Source organism: Oncorhynchus mykiss, chromosome 17, assembly GCF_057628025.1.
Source record: "Oncorhynchus mykiss isolate SJ-2025 chromosome 17, ASM5762802v1, whole genome shotgun sequence".
Taxonomy (NCBI): Eukaryota; Metazoa; Chordata; class Actinopteri; order Salmoniformes; family Salmonidae; genus Oncorhynchus; species Oncorhynchus mykiss.
This window is the reverse complement of record NC_143038.1, coordinates 58,328,799-58,348,182: the sequence shown is the minus strand read 5'-3', so window position 1 is coordinate 58,348,182 and position 19,384 is coordinate 58,328,799. Positions and strand designations below refer to the sequence as shown.

General features: G+C 40.9%; 2 protein-coding genes across 3 annotated transcripts; one reads left to right on the top strand and one right to left on the bottom strand.

Moving 5' to 3' along the window:
* Nucleotides 1–5,997: 5,997 nt before the first annotated feature.
* Nucleotides 5,998–11,884, bottom strand: cxxc1b (CXXC finger protein 1b). 2 transcript variants are annotated; one of them, XM_021569751.3, is made up of 14 exons: nucleotides 11,727–11,884; nucleotides 10,569–10,681; nucleotides 10,351–10,451; nucleotides 10,116–10,258; nucleotides 9,843–9,998; nucleotides 9,596–9,742; nucleotides 9,302–9,409; nucleotides 8,914–9,092; nucleotides 8,635–8,842; nucleotides 8,355–8,465; nucleotides 7,923–7,972; nucleotides 7,718–7,814; nucleotides 7,442–7,594; nucleotides 5,998–7,134 (listed from the first exon to the last, which is right to left on the bottom strand). In XM_021569751.3, the coding sequence occupies exons 1-14, from the start codon at nucleotides 11,727–11,729 to the stop codon at nucleotides 6,988–6,990; spliced, it is 1,716 nt and encodes a 571-aa protein (XP_021425426.1). In that variant the 5' UTR covers nucleotides 11,730–11,884; the 3' UTR covers nucleotides 5,998–6,987. The 2 variants fall into 2 exon arrangements, with proteins under 2 accessions (XP_021425426.1, XP_021425427.1); XM_021569752.3 differs by having other exon boundaries at nucleotides 11,120–11,851.
* A 6,949-nt stretch (nucleotides 11,885–18,833) lies between these two features.
* LOC149976096 (myoD family inhibitor domain-containing protein 2) lies at nucleotides 18,834–19,295 on the top strand. The gene is made up of 2 exons (XM_090206094.1): nucleotides 18,834–19,022; nucleotides 19,054–19,295. Exons 1-2 carry the CDS (start codon nucleotides 18,861–18,863, stop codon nucleotides 19,219–19,221), a joined length of 330 nt encoding a protein of 109 aa, XP_090062220.1. The 5' UTR covers nucleotides 18,834–18,860; the 3' UTR covers nucleotides 19,222–19,295.
* The last annotated feature ends 89 nt before the right edge of the window (nucleotides 19,296–19,384 follow it).

The window sequence follows — 19,384 nt, the reverse complement described above, 5'->3', positions numbered from 1 at the left end:
TAAGATTTGAGTACCCCTGTATTAGAGTATAATGACATATTTCACCTTTGTTTTTCTAGAGAGGGACAGGGGACGTGTGTAATTTGTGATAGTCAAAATGTACTTGTATTTGAGTCTGTGTGTAGATTCATAATTCTCCATAGACGCTGGATGCAGAATTACAGTCCCTTACAATCCCCCACATCCTACACATGTTCATTAGAGAAGGAAATCCCTAGACATGGAGCAGCTGCAGCAGCTAGACCACTCCCAACAGGTAACACACACACACAGGAATGGATGAGTATACATGGACACACATTGTCATAATTTCCACATAGAAAGGCTTAGTCTGCACCGAGAATCTTATGAGATTTGTGTATGTGTGAGGTAAGGAGGTGTGGGGTGGGTGGGGGCAGGCAGACTGTCGCACCTTCTGTCCTCTCTGAAGGGGTTAGTGTGTGAGGGATTTAGCCTGCTGATTCTGATGCTGCACCCTCTGAGGAAGAACATCCTGAAAAACATGACCTTTCTCTCCTTTCACTAGAACACATACATCTCAACCTCCACCTACAGTACCAGTCAACAGTTTGTACACACCTACTCATTCCAGGGTTTTTCTTTATTTTTACTATTTTCTACATTGTAGAATTATAGTGAAGAAGTCAAAACTATGAAATAACACATATGGAGTCATGTAGTAACCAAAAAAGTGTTAAACATATCTTTTTTATTTGAGATTCTTCAAAGTAGCCACCCTTTGCCTTGATGAGAGTTTTGCACACTATTTTAGCATGGATTTATTCTCAGATTTTGTCTCAACATGCTTCCAGTCCATAACATAGATAGATGAGTAGTTGTTCTCTATTAATCCATTGAGTTTGCTGACTACATATTTGAAATTATTCTTTAATTGAGTCTCCAACATGGGATGAATGCCATTATACACTAGGCAGTTTGGAACCTGGATGCTGATTGGCTGAAAGCTGTGGTATATCAGACAATAAACCATGGGTAGGATGCAAAAATACTTATTTACTCTTCTATTTATGTTGGTAACCAGTTTATAATAGCAATAAAGCACCTTGGGGGTTTGTTATATTTGGCCAATAGCACCGCTAAGGGCTGTATCCAGGCACTTCACTTCACGTCATGCCTAAGAACAGTCCTGAGCCATGGTATATTGGCCATATACCACACCCCCTCAGGCCTTATTTCTTATTTACTACGTATGCGATATATGTGTATTTTCAAAATGTTACATATTTGAAACAGTATGTTTAATTTTCATAGTCTCCCTCCCGTATGTAATAAAGTGCCTTCGGAAAGTATTTAGACCCCCTTGACTTTTTCCACATTTTCTTACGTTACAGCCTTATTCTAAAATGGATTAAATAAAAATAATTATTCAACAATCTACACACAACACACCATAATTCAAAACCAAAACAGTTTTTAAACCGTTTTTACAAGTGTATTAAAATTAAAGCAGATACCTTATTTACATAAGCATTCAGACCTTTGCTATGAGACTTGAAATTGAGCTCAGGTGCATCCTGTTTCAATTGGTCATCCTTGAGATGTTTCTACAACTTGATTGGAGTCCACCTGTGGTAAATCCAATTGATTGGACATGATTTGGAAAGGCACACACCTGTCTATATATGGTCCCACAGTTCACTGTGTATGTCTGAGCAAAAACCAAGCCATGAGGTCGAAGGAATTGTCCGTAGAGCTCCGAGACAGGATTGTTTCGAGGCACATATCTGGGGAAGGGTACCAACATTTTTTTGCAGCATTGAAGGTCCCTATGAACACTGGTCTCCATCATTCTTAAATGGAAAAAGTTTTGGAACCACCAAGACTATTACTAGACTATTACTGCCGCCCGGCTAAACTGAACAATCGGGGGAGAAGGGCCTTGGTCAGGGAGGTGACCAAGAACTTGATGGTCACTCTAATAGAGCTCTAGAAGGACAACTATCTCTACAGCACTCCACCAATCAGGCCTTTATGGTAGAGTGGCCAGACGGAAGCCACTCCTCAGTAAAAGGCACATGACAGCCTGCTTGGAGTTTGTGAAAAGGCACCTAAAGGGACTCTCAGACCATGAGAAACAATATTCTTTGGTGTGATGAAACCAAGATTGAACTCTTTGGCCTGAATACCAAGTGTCACGCCTGAAGGAAACCTGGCACCATCCCTACGGTGAAGCATGGTGGGGCAGCATCATGCTGTGGGGATGTTTTTCAGCGTCCGGGACTGGGAGACTAGTCAGGATCGAGGCAGAGATGAACGGAGCAAAGTACAGACAGATCCTTCATGAAAACTTGCTCCAGAGCGCTCAGGACCTCAGACTGGGCCGAAGGTTCACCTTCCAACAGGACAACGACCCTAAGCACACAGCCAAGACAACGCAGGAGTGGCTTCGGAACACGTCTCTGAATGTCCTTGAGTGGCCTAGCCAGAGTCCGGATTTGAACCCGATCTAACATCTCTGGGGAGACCTGAAAATAGCTCCCCATCTAACCTGACAGAGCTTGAGAGGATCTGCAGAGAAGAGTGGTAGAAACTCCCCAAATACCCAAGAAGATTTCAGGTTGGAATCGCTGCCAAAGTTGCTTCAACAAATTACTGAGTGAAGGGTCTGAATACTTATGTAAATGTGATATTTCAGTCTTTAAAATCATGTTTTTCCTTTGTCATTATGGGATATTGTGTGTAGATTGATGAGGGAAAAAAACAATTTAATCAATTTTAGAATAAGGCCTTAACCTAACAAAAGGTGGAAAAAGTCAAGGGGCTGAATACTTTCCTAAGGCACTGGATATATCTTAAGAAATATGAGATGGAACTAACCCAGTAATTACTTGTATTGGCAATCTATTTGAAGTAGCTATTCAATTAAAATCACGACCATTCAAATATTTTAAATTATCATAATTGACAATGGGTTATGATAATTTAAAAAACTCCAATCATTGCTTTATTTTAATCAGATCTGTGCATTTATAAAGTGCTTAGATGTGTCTTTCCTGCGAGACTATTTCTGACCTTTCATGAGATCCAAATGCAATCATAGTTATGTGGAATATCAATCACTGATTAGGGTCTAACCTAACTATTGCATGGGAGACATGTGCTTCTGTGTATGATGCGTGTTGCTACCAAACCGAAACAAAAAAAGTAAATACAATTTGCTTAACATTTTGAATGAATTTACTGCGTATTAACATATCACACAATTCACTGGTGACAATCTGTTTAGAAGAGGTTTAGAGATCGGAGTATCAAGCATATGTCAAGCATATTCTGCGTGATACCATAATGTACTGATGTCCCCGACTAAAAAAAAATCTTAGTCGACCAAATTTTAAAACATACGCAGTATTTTTCCATATATTGACACATACTATGTGGTTTATTTAAATCAACTATATTCCCTGAGCTTGTCTGATGCTTTAAGCACACTGTTTGATTAAATAATTAAGACACACAAATGACTAGATGGAGTCCGACTTTCAATTGATTTGATTGTGCCGGGATCAAACTTGCTGCACTAGTTAAAAAAAAAAGGAAAAAAAGACAACGACTATGTGACTAGCACCTGTTCTCGCTCTCTCTTCCCTGCTGCAGCATATAATTACATTACCCGACCTCCCCCAGTAAAACGTATCCCTTCCAAATAGTGCACAATAGGGCCTGACCTTAACATATTATATAATCACTTCAATAAATTGGTTATAACAAACTCTGAACACCGTAACACGTGACAGCAAAAATGGATGTAGAGGACATGACAAATAAACTCGAAATGGGGGAATGTTTACTGGTTGCTCAGGAGGAATACATTTGACTAGTGGAAAATACTGGAGATCAAGAATGTAAGGAGCAAGCTCTGCGTGCATATTATGTGTGCCAAACAGGTGCTGTATAGATTACAATATACTTTTTCTGACTGTTTGGAACAATGTTAACAACACTCAATAAATAAGCGTATAGGAGAGTCTGTTGTAATGTTGTTGTTTTTTGTTAAGCCTTTATTACAGCAAAGACTAAAAATAGTAGCATTCATCTGTGAATGCAATATCCGAAATGGAATGGTTTATTTATTGTTTAAGATAATTATTCAACACTTGCTTTATTTTATTTTAAAACTAAAATGCTTGTTTGCATTTCAAATCATGAATGACTCATATGCTCTGTGATGATATGAAAGAATGAATGATTGATACAGTAGCCCATATAAGTATTGAAATATAGGCCTAAGTAAGTTACGGTATTAAGACTAAACAGGATGCACTCCGACATGCTAACCAGACCGCTCACGTGTGTACGTGCCATCGCGCGCATGTTGATTTTGTCCTTCCACACCAGACGCGGTCAGGACATGCAGGTTGAAATATCAAAACAAACTCTGAACCAACTATATTAACTTGGGGACAGGTTGAAAAGCAAACATTTATGGCAACTTAGCTAGCTTGCTGTTGCTAGATAATTTGTCCTGGGATATAAACATTGAGTTATTTTACCTGAAATGCACAAGGTCCTCAACTCCAACAATGAATCCACAGTTAAAAAGGTAAACCCAAATTCGTTTCTAGTAATATCTCCTCCTTCAAGGCCTCCTCTTCTTCAGACTTTATATGGCGGTTGGCAACCAAGTTGAAGGTGCATTACCACTACCGACTGAACTGGAGTGTGGACCTCAGTTCATCTTTCAATCACCCATGTGGGTGGGTATATGCTCCTAAAAACCAATGAGGAGATAGATGGGAGAGGCAGGACTTGCAGCGCGTCAAGGGTCACCAATCGAACAAAGTTCTATTTTAACACCTGGCTATGCATACGCTCGTTGACGCGCACGAGCAGTATGGGTGCAATGATTAAATAATGTGTGTACATTTATTTTGCAACACAAGAGGTGTGGCCAACATGTTAGGCCTACAGCTTAATGGTAGTTATATAATGCTGCTATACTAAGCCTACTAATGATAATGACATTACTTATGATCATAGATTGTGGGGGCAGCTTTTGACAGTATTGATCATAGTCTGCCGCTGGAAAAACATATGTGTTATGGCTTTAAACCCTCTGCTATTGTGGATAAAGAGTTACCTGTCTAACAGAACAAAAGAGGGTTTGAGTAAAGCCAGTGTGTCAATCAATGTATGTGGATGATTCAACATTATACACCTCAGCTACTACAGCGACTGAAATGACTACAACTCTTAAAGAGCTGCAGTTAGTTTCAGAGTGGGTGGCAAGGAATTAGTTAGTCCTAAATATTTCAAAAACTCAAATCATTGTATTTGGTACAAATCATTCAGTTAACCTGAAACCTCAACTAAATCTTGTAATGAATGTGGAAATTGAGCAAGTTGAGGTAACTAAACTGCTTGGAGTAACCCTGGATTGTAAACTGTCATAGTCAAAACATATTGTTACAACAGTAGCTAAGGTGGGGAGAGGTCTGTCCATAATAAAGCGATGCTCTGCCTAAACAGCACTATCAACAAAGCAGGTTCTATGGGTCCTAGTTTTGTCACACCTGGACTACTGTTCAGTTGTGTGGTCAGGTGAGGGACTTAGGAAAATTGCAATTGGCTCAGAACAGGGCAGCAAGGCTGGCCTTTGGATGTACACAGAGAGCTAACAATAATATGCATGTCAATCTCTGCTGGCTCAAAGTGGAGGAGAGATTGACTTCATCACTACTTGTATTTGTGAAATACACTGTGAATGCACTGTGCTGTCTGTTTGAACTACTGGCACACAGCTCGGACACCCATGCATACCCCACAAGACATGCCACCAGAGGTCTCTTCAGAGTCCCCAAGTCCAGAACAGACTATGAGAGGCTTAAAGTACTGCATAGACCCCTGACTACATGGAACTCTATTCCACATCAAGCAACTCATGCAAGCAGTAAAATTTGATTTAAAAAACACCTTACGGAACAGCGTTATATTATTTGACAATTTGGAAGTGTTAACACAAATTATAATACCAGAGGCTGAAAAGTGTAAAGCCTTTATTACAGCAAAGCAAAGATTAAAAACAGTTGAATTTGTCAAATTGTTTACTTGACATGTAATTGTGAGGCTTGGTGCTCACTGAATCAGTAGGCTATTAAACACTCAAACAGGCAACAGAAGCAGGATCTGTTTTATTTTTGTAGATATATGAAGCCAGGCATATTCAACAGTTAAGACTGTTGAGCAGATCTAATTAAGTTGGGGTTCCCTTTCCCCTCACTTTTCTTCGACAATAAGCCAAGGGCTGTTCTCATCTCATTCTGCTGCTGCCTCCACTGTATTTTTCTCAACACCAGTATGCTGGTTGACTGCTATTATGCACATAGCAACATGGTCTAGGAAAAGGTGCCAATTCAAGAGCACACTGACATTTTTCTGAACCGTGAACAGCGCCACTATTCAACACTAGAGAAAGCGCATTTGTTTAATATTATAATTGCTATTAGCGTTGCACCATTGTTCTTATGTAATATAACCGAATATAATTTCAGTAGCACATTTCATGGACTGTGCCATCCCCACGTCCTCCACAATGGAGCAGTCCACTCAGACGTGTACAAGACACCGGTCTGATTCGTGCCCCATGAAATTATTTTTTTGCTACTGCTCGACTAATTCAATCTACCAAACAAACAATTGACCAGTCAACTAAATGGGGTCAGCTATACCATAATGTGAGTGCATGCACACACACAGATTCTACAGCGCAGATGGCTTGACCAAGGTTTTTCCATTTGCAGGAGAGCTTGATCACAGTCTTTATTTTTGGACTATAATTAGCAAGATACCAGAAGTGACAAGACCTCAATAGTGCTGGACACAAGGAAAATATTCATTTACCATTCAAATATTCAGTTTTTCAACATCAGCAAAGGTCTTAAAATCCAAAGTCTCTGCAAAAAGATACTATAAATCTCTAACAAAGATGTACGAAAATGCCACTCAGAAATAACATGAAGATGCAGCCGGCTATCTGTCCTTGTTGCAACGGAGATCCGTTGTCAGGGGGTCGTGCTGAATGGTTTGGTGCAGCATGAGAGCAAGTAGACCTGCCCTGTTGGTCATAGCAGTCCTGACGTTGCGCTCCTGCTCAAAGAGCTCATCCAGCTTGTACCACTGTTTACAAAGACATTTTGGGAGAAAAGCAAGGAGTAAGGATTAAAATAGCAAAAGTCTGAAATCAACTGTGTACTCGGTCCTTTACAATTCCCTTTCATAGATCATATGAACTACCATTTATGAAGGTCAATAATGTTTGTTATAACCAGGGTCTTAGTCAATTGATTTTCATGTTAGCTAAAATCATGAACGGGAATTCTGGTATCTTTCTGATTCGAATCTACAGGAATGCCAATGGAATTCACCTCAACCCTGGAGAAGTGGCCCAAAATAATCGATGGATGTGGTGCATTCCACTACTAACCACTCTGACACGCTCCAGGTCCACCTCAGCTCTCCTGAGCTTCTCCCAGTTGTAGTGCTTATTACATTTGCGTTTAGAAACCCTGCAGTATTCGCCTGTTGCCTCAAACACATTACGAACCAGAGGACAGCCGCACACCTCATCCCCTGGGACCTAACCACAACACAAGAGAAGGGCAAGCGAAGCCAAGATTATACATCATAAGTCAAACAGCAGGACAATTAGTGTGCTTTATGGCAAAGTTTTTGGGCATTTGACTCGCCAATCATCACTGACCTTTGGGTCCCTGGAATGTTCTGGGCACAAAACCTGAAGCCTCTTGCAGTAGGTCTTGCTCTGGGGGTTGTACACATCGCAGAAGAGTCTTGTTGCTCTGAGAACAAAAAGTATACAGACTACTGTGGTGAAACAATATGGAAACAGAAAAGCAAGCAACAATTGATCACTTCCAGCAAACCCATTCAAAGTGCTAAACTCTTACCCTTCTATCTTTGTTGGGTACATTGAACCGAAAGATGTCTGGCTCTCATACTGTCAATGCAAAAGAGAGAGAAAACAAGAATGTTATACTGTGTCCTTTAGGAAGGAGTAAATATCTGCAACTTATATTCGTATTGCTAGTACTCTATATTAAGTTTAATTCTGTACATTTCATCCTCTCCCATATAGGATGTTGCAGACACTTATCAGCTACTGCACTCTGGATGTATACCACAAACTCACAACCAAGATCAGAGACGCTAAATAGGAAATCTCCAGTTTACCGCGTGCAAGAAAATGGCTGCAGTCTGAAACCCTGTGGCACTACGCTAACTGAGTTAGAGGGAAGGTGTTGAAGGATACGCGAAATAATTTTTGGGGTTGATTGATAGGCTGGATAAAAAGAATGTTGGCTCAACATTGACAGGCTCACCTTAGCATAGCATCTCTCCATATGTCGCAGTGCCACCTTTGGGTTGATAGGGTGACTGCAGGACACACAGAAAATCATCAGGTCTGTTTCTTCATTGTCCCCTTCATTCGTCTGAAACGAGAACCAAAAGAAAGACACGTCAAACCAATGTTTCACCCAGGAGGCCGCTGAAAGATTTGAGCGCAGGCTTGGAACGGCAAAACATTTCTCTAGTCGAAGAGCTCTGACCCCACTGGATAAATACCGCAGTGGCCAATAAAAAAATACTGAAGTGACTCACCTCCTCATCCTGCTGGACTACCTGCTGCTTGGCCTTAGCAATGATTCCCTCCAGCTCGTGGAAGCGTTTCTCCATGTCAGTGAGACGCATGCGTGCATTCTGCTGATCCCGTCGGATCCGCTCCAGTTGCTTCTTGCCCTGCTCCTCAGCGATGCAGGGGCTCTGCTGCCACTGCTGGATACGTTGAGGGAGTATCTCATAGAGCCGGCTAGAGACAAAATTTATTTTACATTTGATTGATTTTCTTACAGTTGCATGTGTGTGTGTTTGTGTGCTTACTTGGTAGCCAGCTTCATGCCACATTCTTCTGAGCAGTATTTTGAGTTGGCTCGTGCAGCTTCCACACAGCTGGGCCCGAGGCACTGTCGCTGCCCTCCTCCATCCCTGGCATCGCCCCTATCACTGTGCCTGACTTTGTCCTTGTGCTTCTGTTTCTGTTTGTGCCGCCGTGACTCTTTCTGATGTGCATCAACAAAAACAAATCGCAATGCACACATGTAAAATCACTGTACTTTGATGTATTTTGTCACAACAGTAATATTCCCATGATGCAATAAAAAAAAGTTAAAAGCTTCAAATATTTGGTAGATGTGGACTGCAACTGCATGGATAAAAATTAACAGTAATCATTGTGTGCCTGCCAGATGTAAAAGTAAAGTTTGCTTACTTTCTTGTCAAATTTATTTTCCCGTCTCTTCACATGCTTGACCTTCACAGCTTTCTTTCGCAGGACAGGGCTGAATGGAGGCCCGTCATCCTCATCACTGAGCCATGGCTGGGTTGAACAGAAACAATAAGATAAACATTCAAAATACTTGAAAAAGTGCTATTCAAGCTAAAGAACAAGTGGATATGGGAGTGTAAGATCAACAGTAGGACAATAATAAGGATCTGTATTTTGAATTTATTTCAAATAGTTATTGATAGAATCTTCAGCCATATTTCTCATCTACTGCAATACCATGTTGTCGTCATATCCCGCTGCCTTGTACTTTTCATAGAGTTCTGCCTCACTATCGTAGTCGTCTGAATATCGTCTTCTCCGGTGGTAGGAATTATCCCGCCTTTCACGCAAATTAAACTCTTCATCCTTCACACGCAACATTTTCTGCAGAGAATAAGCAGCATTGTGTCACAGTTTGCAAGACTACACCCTTCAAAAGATGTAAGCAAAAAAAAGTGATGGCTTAGTCTCATTAGGAACTCACCCTGGCTCGGACGTCACACTGCCTAAATCGACACTTCTGTCTTATTTTGTTGGGACCCCCAAATTTCTTCATGTCCTTGCAGAAGTCGCATGTGGCGCAGTCCTCAGTCCTCAAGCAGGGCTCGCACTCTCCACACATACGAGCAGAGCGCTTAACCTGAGACAAACAAGAGACAAAGATATGTTTGCCAACAGAATAGTTCCAAAGACACACAATTTTAGATATACATTGAAGGAAAATGGGGACATAACATTTAGATGTAAAATAACGAACCTTTGATCCACGGCGCCTTTCAGATTTATAATCTGGAGTGCTGTTTTGTCTTTCAAATTTTCTCTCTGGCTCTCTCTGGCCCTCTGCCTCCTTTTCACGGCTCTTCTTTGGACGGTATTTTATCTCCAATGATGGGTTTTTGTCTAATCAAAAGCAACAGACATCATGTAAGGTTAGTAAGCACATGTGACTGATACCCATGTGGATGATAGTGAATGGGAAACAAAAACCTCACCTCGGCATCGCAGGCAGTACCACTGCCTGATAGCTTTGGCCATCTTCTCTGTGAGATTGATGCAGTTACCATGAAACCACTCATTACAGTTGTCACAACCACTACAAGAAAAACACAGATATGAGCCCCATGAAATTAAGGTTATGTAACATTTCAAGGTCATGTTATGATTACTTGTGTTGAAGGTGTTGCTGTTATGATCATCTGATAAAACTCACATCATGAAGCAATTGATGTCAGGTTTTCGACAAATGCAGTACACTGGTGCATTCTCGCCCTCCATACTGCTCTCAAGCCCTGGTGCGGGCTCAAAGTCTGACACTTCACTGTCCTGGAAGATAATCATCATCTAGCCAATCAGACAACCTACAGCGCCATAACGAATATTGCTTGTATTGGAGGTCGATCCGAGGATCCATTGAAAGCATAGCAGTTTTATTTTCAACCATCCTTTACTTGTCGATACTTTTTTCATTCTCGATTTGTTAGGCACTGTCTTAGACATATGTTTCCATTTGCAGATGGAACTCATAACCAGAGAATATTCATTAAAATATTAAATCCACTTTTTGCACGGAGTTCCCTCAGCATTTTAGCTGTCGGATATCTCGCATACAACCCAAACACAGATGTACACACATGCAACAAGCCATTTCTAACTCGATACAAAATAGTGGATTTAATATTCTCTAGCTTTTGGAGTTACCCATGGAACTGGACACGCCAGTGTAAGTATAGCCAAATAAAGGTTGGTTGAAAATAAATGTACCATGATTTCAATGGACTGTAGGCTCGATCTCCAGAGTACAAGCTAGTTACAGTACTTCGGTAACGTTATGCGGCTGGAGGTTCGATCTGATCGGCTAATCATCATTATTATTATTATAATTATATATATATATAATATAATTATTATTATGTCGAAAACAACTAATCGGATGGCAAACATTAATATCTAAAGTTATTATACTACGGTCTATTCTACGTCGAGTCGGACATACTAGTCTGCCCAAACTATACAATCTATTGTTGGTTTAAAAAAAAATGATTTCGCATTCCAGATGGCAACTTCGCTAGCTATATCTCGCTATTCCAGATGGCTACTTCGCTAGCTATACCCTGAGACATAAAACAGATAGCGAATGCTTAACTAACAAACGGTAACAAGCTAAAAGTCTGAAAAGAGTCGGCAAGCTGTTGCATTTCCATTGCGACTGGCTAGCTACCGTTAGCTTGCTAAAAGTGTTGGCTAGCATTAGCCGGTTTAGCAAATGCGAAGACACTAATCTAGACAATTGCTATGTTAGGCAACTAACCATGAAATTCACACAAACCAAAACGCATGTATTTGCATTAATTTAGCTAACTAACGGTACCATTTGTGATGTATTTGCAATCCTCGATCAAACTTCAACGATAGTACCTAGCTAAATAACTGCTCAGGGTCGCAATCTGTGTTGACGACGCCGGAAATCAAATAATCGGCTGAACTCGGATGTTGGACCAAACATTCTTCTTCTTTAAAGATGTATTCTATGCTATCATGGCGGTCCACAAGCAATCGTTTAATTGCATGCCGCCACCTACTGTGTTGGAATGTACGATTACTAATGATCTGCCCAATTCTGTACGACCATGAAAATAACAAAACAAATAAATCCCCCGAGTCGTATTGGTAACCTTACCAATAAAAGCTATGAAGTCAACTTTATTAATTACCAAAGCGTCCTTTGACACCACACATTCATGAGCGCAAAATTCCTGAAGAGGCCTCGAAACCATGCCAGGGCCAGCAGAAACACCAGCCCCGACATTAGGTCCACTTACTACTAGAGCAGCCATAGCAGCGCCATCATTCCACACTGTAGTTCCACCAATCTGTTTTACAGCCTCTGTATTGATACATCATGACTAATTTTATATATCTGAGCCTCTCTTGCCTCTCTCTGCACCTGGCATCCACCAAATGCAGTTTGGTGGATGTTCCCTCCCACAATTACAACACTTAAACTTCACATTGCTCCCTCATTCACAGTAATCATGTGCTCCTGCACACTTGGCACGACTTTTCCTTCCTTTAAATTGAACAGCTACACATCCCTTTCTTGGGCATTTTAAACACTGCAGTGCATATGGGACAAATTCTCAAACATTGAGACTAAGGATTCCTATCTGTAATTCCCCAGGCATAACCTTCTCAAACCTCAGCAGCATTGAGGCTTTAACTTTGACCTTCTTTCCTGCTGATCAACCTTTTGACCTCCATCACTCTTCCTCCCTTCACATTTTCTTTAATATCATCTATAGGCATAGATATTAGGACCCCAGTGATGACTCCCCTCAACCTAGCATAAGCACCAGGGACATGGCTTTTAATCTTTTTCCCATTAAGCGTTTTCCATTTTCAGAATCTTCTCTTGCTGAGCCTGGCTAACAATTAACCATTTCCAATGAACCAAGCTAATTTCTACTTCACCTACCTCTTTCTCTAGGGCATTAGTTATTTAGATAGGGTGTAAGTAAGCCCTGTGGTTTTATCAAACACTATCACCACTTTCCACTCCAACACATCATTACTATTGCTTCCTACCATGGCCCTCTTTATGATTTCTTTACTAGACGTCCCATTGCTTTCTGTATCATGATCTCTCTTCTTCCTATGTCTTTCCACTACCTACCATTCCGGTCCTTGACCATCATCTCCCCGCTCCATATAATCAGAATTGACACCCATATTGTTCGCAGTCCAGCACAGCTGTTGCTTCACCAACTTTTTCTCAATATCCACCATTTCGTCCGCACTACTTGCAGCTCCAATAGTCACCAGCAGTCACCTCCTTTCCCAACCCCCGTGCACACTTCGGAATTTTTCTAGCACCAGCCCCAGGAATCCATAAAGCATTTTTACCAAAAGCAATCACTTCTCATGTGAAAACATAGGATATTACTACACGTAAATAAACATAAAATAACATTAAAAGTGAAAAAAGAAAAACAATCCCAAGAATTTACTTTCAAAAGTTCAAGTACATAAAATAAAGGCCAGGGATTACAGTTTTACAAACCTATGATAGAGTTGTAAGAATACAGATTTTTTTTTGTTATTGGCTAATTCTAGAGGAGAGTTGATATAAAGTCACTATTTTTAACTTAATATGAATTTTCTTTGTTCTTTCTTTGTTGATCCTTTTACATACAGTCCATTATGTACAATTGCACTAAGTATGTGAATAATGCAAGATTTTAAATCCCAGCAATCTTTAAAATGACATTCAGGAGCAAAAGGTTATCAACAGTTGTTTTTAATTCATAAACAAAAGATTCATTGGAATATACAATTTGAGTGGAATATCACTAATAACAATAAATAACATTGTAATATAACATTTCATAACAATAACAGTGTAACATTGATGTGGATACTATCTTATGCTCTGCTATTGCATTATTGTAATTTGTACATACAGTGCATTCGGAAAGTAGTCAGACCTCTTGACATTTTGTTACGTTACAGCCTTATTCTAAAATGGATCAAATATACTTTTTCCTCATCAATCTACACACAATACCCCATAATGACGAAGCAAAAAACGTTTAGATATTTTAGCAAATCTATAAAATAAAAAAAACTTAAATATCACATTTACATAAGTATTCAGACACATTACTCAGTACTTTGTTGAAGTACATTTGGCAGCGATTACAGCCTCGAGTCTCCTTGGGTATGATGCTACAAGCTTGGCACACCTGTATTTTGGGAGTTTCTTACATTCTTTTCTGCAGATCCTTTAAAGCTCTGTCAGGTTGGATGGGAAGCCTCGCTGCACAGCTTTTCTCAGGTCTCTCCAGAGATGTTCGATCGGGTTCAAGTCCGGGGCTCTGGCTGGGCCACTCGAGGACATTCAGAGACTTGTCCCGAAGCCACTCCTGTATAATCTTGGCTGTGTGCTTAGGGTCATTGTCCTGTTGGAAGGTGAACCTTCGTGTCAGTCTGAGGTCCTGAGCGTTCTGGAGCAGGTTTTCTTTGAGGATCTGTCTGTACTTTGCTCCGTTCATCTTTCCCTCGATCCTGACATGCCACCACCATGCTTCACCATAGGGACCGTGACAGGTTCTCCAGACGTGACGCTTGGGATTCAGGCCAAAGAGTTCAATCTTGGTTTCTTCAGGCCAGAGAATCTTTTGGTCTGAGATTCTTTAGGTGCCTTTTGGCAAACTCCAAGCGAGCTGTGGCTTCCATCTGGCCTCTCTACCATAAAGGCCTGATTGGTGGAGAGCTGCAGAGATGGTTGTCCTTTGAAAGGTTCTCCCATCTTTTTCTATTTAATTTTTATTTAACCTTTATTTAACCAGGTAGGCCAGTTGAGAACAAGTTCTCATTTACAACTGCGACCTGGCCAAGATAAAGCAAAGCAGTGCGACAAAAACAACAGAGTTACACAAACAAACGTACAGTCAATAACACAATAGGAAAATCTATGTATAGTGTGTGCATAGATTTTCACAGAGGAACTCCAGAGCTCTGTCAGAGTGACCATCAGGTTCTTGGTCACCTCCCTGACCAAGGTCCTTCTCCCCCGATTACTCAGTTTAGCTGGGCGGCCAGCTCTAGGAAGAGTTACTTACTTCTTCCATGTAATAATGATGGAGGCCACTGTGTTCTTTGGGACTTTCAATGCTGTACAAATGTTCGGTACCCTTCCCCAGATTTGTGCCTCGACAATTCCTTCGACTTCATGACTTGGTTTTTGCTCTGACATGCACTGTGAACTGTGGGAACTTATATAGACAGGTGTGTGCCTTTCCAAATCAGGTCCAATCAATTGAATGTACCACAGGTGGACTCCAATCAAGTTGTAGAAACATCTCAAGGATGATCAATGGAAACAGGATGCACCTGAGCTCAATTTTGAGGCTCATAACAAAGAGTCTAAATACTTATGTAAATAAGGTATTTCTGTTTTTATTTTGAATAAATTTCCAGAAAACGTATAAAAACCTGTTTGCGCTTTGTCATTATGGGGTATTGTGTGTAGATTGATGAGGAAACAATTTATTTAATCAATTTTAGAATAAGGCTGTAACATAACAAAGAATAAGGGGTCTGAATAACTCACCCTGGCTAATAATTTACATGAATAACAATGCATTGGTTTGGGCACAAAGGCTCTCACAGGGAATCTCATATAACCCAATTACACGTGAGAAGGGAAAAAACAATAGAATGGATGGAGTGGGCTTTCTTCTTCTTCTTCTTTGGGATTGAGTTGGCGGATCGCATCCAAATATCAAGGTGCATACACCGCCACGTGAAATAGAGCCCTAGACCCCACTTCCCTCCCCCACAAACCCCAACACCATCTAGCCTCTCCAACCCTTTCACACAATCTCTCCCTATCTACGTCATACAATTCACTAGATATCAACACATGCTCCACCATTTCCTCCACTAAACACTCATCACACAGACCTGTTTCATGTCTCCCTTTCATCCCCAACGACATTCAAACATTTATAAACTCAAACTGTAGTATACTCCACACAACTTCCTCTCTCCTACGTCCAATATTCCCCACCTTTTCCTTCACTGACCTATGCACGTGATAAAATTGCCTCCCCTTACAACTAGCATCCCACTTCCTTTGCCAAAAATCAAGCCTTTTTGCCCGGATCAGGGACTTAACTTCCCTGCGGCCCAGCGGGACTTGAAAATCTACCCCTTCTCTCCTCATAGCATTTATAGCCCCCACATCAGCCTTCTCATTACCCTCCACACCCACATGGGCGGGAACCCAACAAAAGCTGACCACCATCCTCTCCAATCCCATGAACAGCACCATCATCTCCACAAGCAAATCTCCCCTATCAACCTGCCTGACTTCACACTACTCAACACTGCAGCTGAATCAGAGCAGATCACCACTCTGAGTGGTTTCACCTCCTCCACCCATCTCAAACTTATAATAATGGCCATCAACTCTGCTGCATACACTGACACATAATCAGTTAACCGCTTCTATACTCTAACATTGAAATCTGTGATATTTACCCCTGCCCCCATCCTTCCATTGATTGGATCCAATCTGTATATATATTTAAAAACGAATAAAACCAAGTATCTATATATCTCTCCACACACCGTCTCACGTCCTCACCCCATTCTCTCCTGCCCTCAATCATGTCCACATCTACACTTGGTTTTGAAAATAGCCACGGAGGAAGGTTCCTCAATGCAATTGCCAGCCCTTTCTCTCTGTCCCCCAGTACATATTCTACCACTTTCTGCCTGATTGTCCACCCGTATGCGCTCTGCTTACCCTCTCCTCGTTCCCAGCATTCCCCAGTTGCCGTGACTGCAGGATATCTTGGTTGGCGTCTATCATCAAGACGTCACTAAATGGGGTGCATTCCAAATATGAAACGTTTCACCTTGTTGACTTGGTTAGATTTAAGATAACAGCAATACATCCCACATAGTTATTGTTTCTGAATCGAGTATCCAGACATATTAGTCTCTAATCTCACCTCAACTCATCTCTCATTTTATCTCATCAGTCAAGAACACCCCCATCTCTTTTCTCTATCTCTCTCTCTCTCTCTCTCTCTCTCCCCACCACACACACACACACACACACACACACACACACACACACACACACACACACACACACACACACACACACACACACACACACACACACACACACACACAAACACAGACATAAGGGAGGGGAGCATGAGGGGGAGGGGATAGGTAGTCCACAATGTTGTTTAGGTTGTTAGTACAGTAGGCTATATCCACTTTCAACTACAATGCCAGAGAGCTTCTCTCCAAGCTCAAGCTTCTAATGTAAGTACATTTAGTTTATTACATAATATGTAATTATGGTGGCTACATTGCAAAGTTTTTATTTATCTATTAGTACAATTAATTGTATGTATGATACTGTGCATGATACTGTGTGTGATACTGCTGTCCTGTACAAATTAATTACTCTCAATCAATTTAGAAATAGATTCACAATAAGTAAAACATATTTGCTATGCATTTGATCAAACCCATACCATTTTCAATATTTAATTTAATATAATTTGACATTATGTGTCTTGAGAAACATGAACATTGAATTGCTTCTGAATGTGATGTGGATTCTACACTCGTTCCTTGTAGTCAAAGCAAAAACAAGTATTTTGTATATTCATTTTTTAAGTATGTTTAAAATACGTGATATGCATGGGTTAAGTTTGCAGGCTGATCAGGCCCATATATCCTGGGCCTGCTGGTCAAGACTGGTACCTCAAAGGGACTCCTGGCCAGTGAAGGGGGTTGTGCAGATGTATAGGTCAATTCCTATAATTACAAACCTCTCAAAACCCTTGCTGAAAATGGTGTGCTCCTGTACTTTCATTAGGATGTTAACATTTCCTCACCCCGGCCAGTATCCAGATGTCTTTTCCAAAATAGAGATTAATAATAGATTAATAACCATGCTATTTCTTGCATATCTGTACATTTCCCCCAGGTCCTGATTTTAAGTGAAAGTACTTAAAACTGCTGACTGAACCCATTTAGTGAATGGCTGAAATATCCTTTGTCTCTTTGTTGCCTTTTAGATTTCAAATTGATTGTGCTGCTTTGGAGACACCGAATGTTTCTTAACTGATGCCATGGATGGGAACTGGGAGTCTGGAGAGGTGAATTCAGAGAGATCACAGTCCTGCTATGTAATACACAATCTAAGTGCACAAAATGCTTCCAATGGATCGACAGTGGACCACACAGGTACTTCATGTGCTTCAGACAGCTAGTCTTTCAAAGTGAATGTTCAACATTATCTGGGGGATGCTATGTATTCTCATAGCTATGTGTTATGTTTTCTTCCCCTCACCCAGGAAACTAATATTGCACGTTGTAACATGGTATTTTCTTCCAAATTACAGCATCTTTGACAGAGGACAGCACTTTCACCATGAGGACAGTCAACCATCTTTGACTGATGTTTCTGCCAATGAGAGTTCCTGCCTGCTACCTATTCATTCTACATTACTGACAACAAGATTAGGTATCACGTTGAATGAAGATTGAAGCAATCTGTACACAAGAATGTTGTACAAGATGACATTGCATTAGCTGAAAGTGTAACCACTTATTTATCAATCTAATTTCATATCATATTCAGAACCTCCAATTGATGAGAATTCTGAATTTCACCACCAGAACATCCATAGTACCTTACTAACGGACAAGACAAATGAAGCACAACAATGGTCTGTGGCAAAAGAACAACCACAGCCCATTTCCCCACAGTTGACCACCTCAAAGCATTGCCCATCATACCAAATGAGACCGCCACCCACTTCAATAAGGAAGAGCAGCTACAAAACCTCTGCTGTCCAGATTAACCAAGTGGATGGAGATGGTGAGAGCCTTTTCTGAACGTGAAGAAACAAATTACTTCCAGATTTAAATGTAGTTTTGCATTTATAGTTTTGTACTTTCCTCTTTACAAATGCCTTCCAATCCATGTTTCCCTGCTTCCTGTCTTTTCACATCCTTAGACCTGTGTGCCTCCATTCTCTTGGCATGTCTTTTCTCTCAGCCTTGGGACTGTTTACTGGCCACGGGGAAAGGATGCCATGCCTGTGCCTCATCCCTGTGTTCCTCCCTTTGCTCCAGTGTGCTGCTGTCAGCCTGATTCCCTGGAACCTTTGCTGGACATGACCCATCACTGTGCCTGCTGTGGGTGTCTGGATGCCCACTGCTGCCCGTGTGTTGTTTCAGGTTTTGAGTGCTGTGTCTGTGATATCTGCATGCAAGCCACAGAGTGTGTGGATCTAGGCATGGAGATCTTACAAATGCTCTTCCACTAACCTGGTTAGTGTCAAACGATTATGAACACTGTCAAGAGTCAGAGATTGTAGAGATGGTGTAGGGCCAAACTCAAAGGACAGAAATGAATCTGCTGTAATGACATTTAATTTAGATCTTGGGGGAACTGACAAAGTCTACTTGGTTCTTTGCATTTCTAATTCT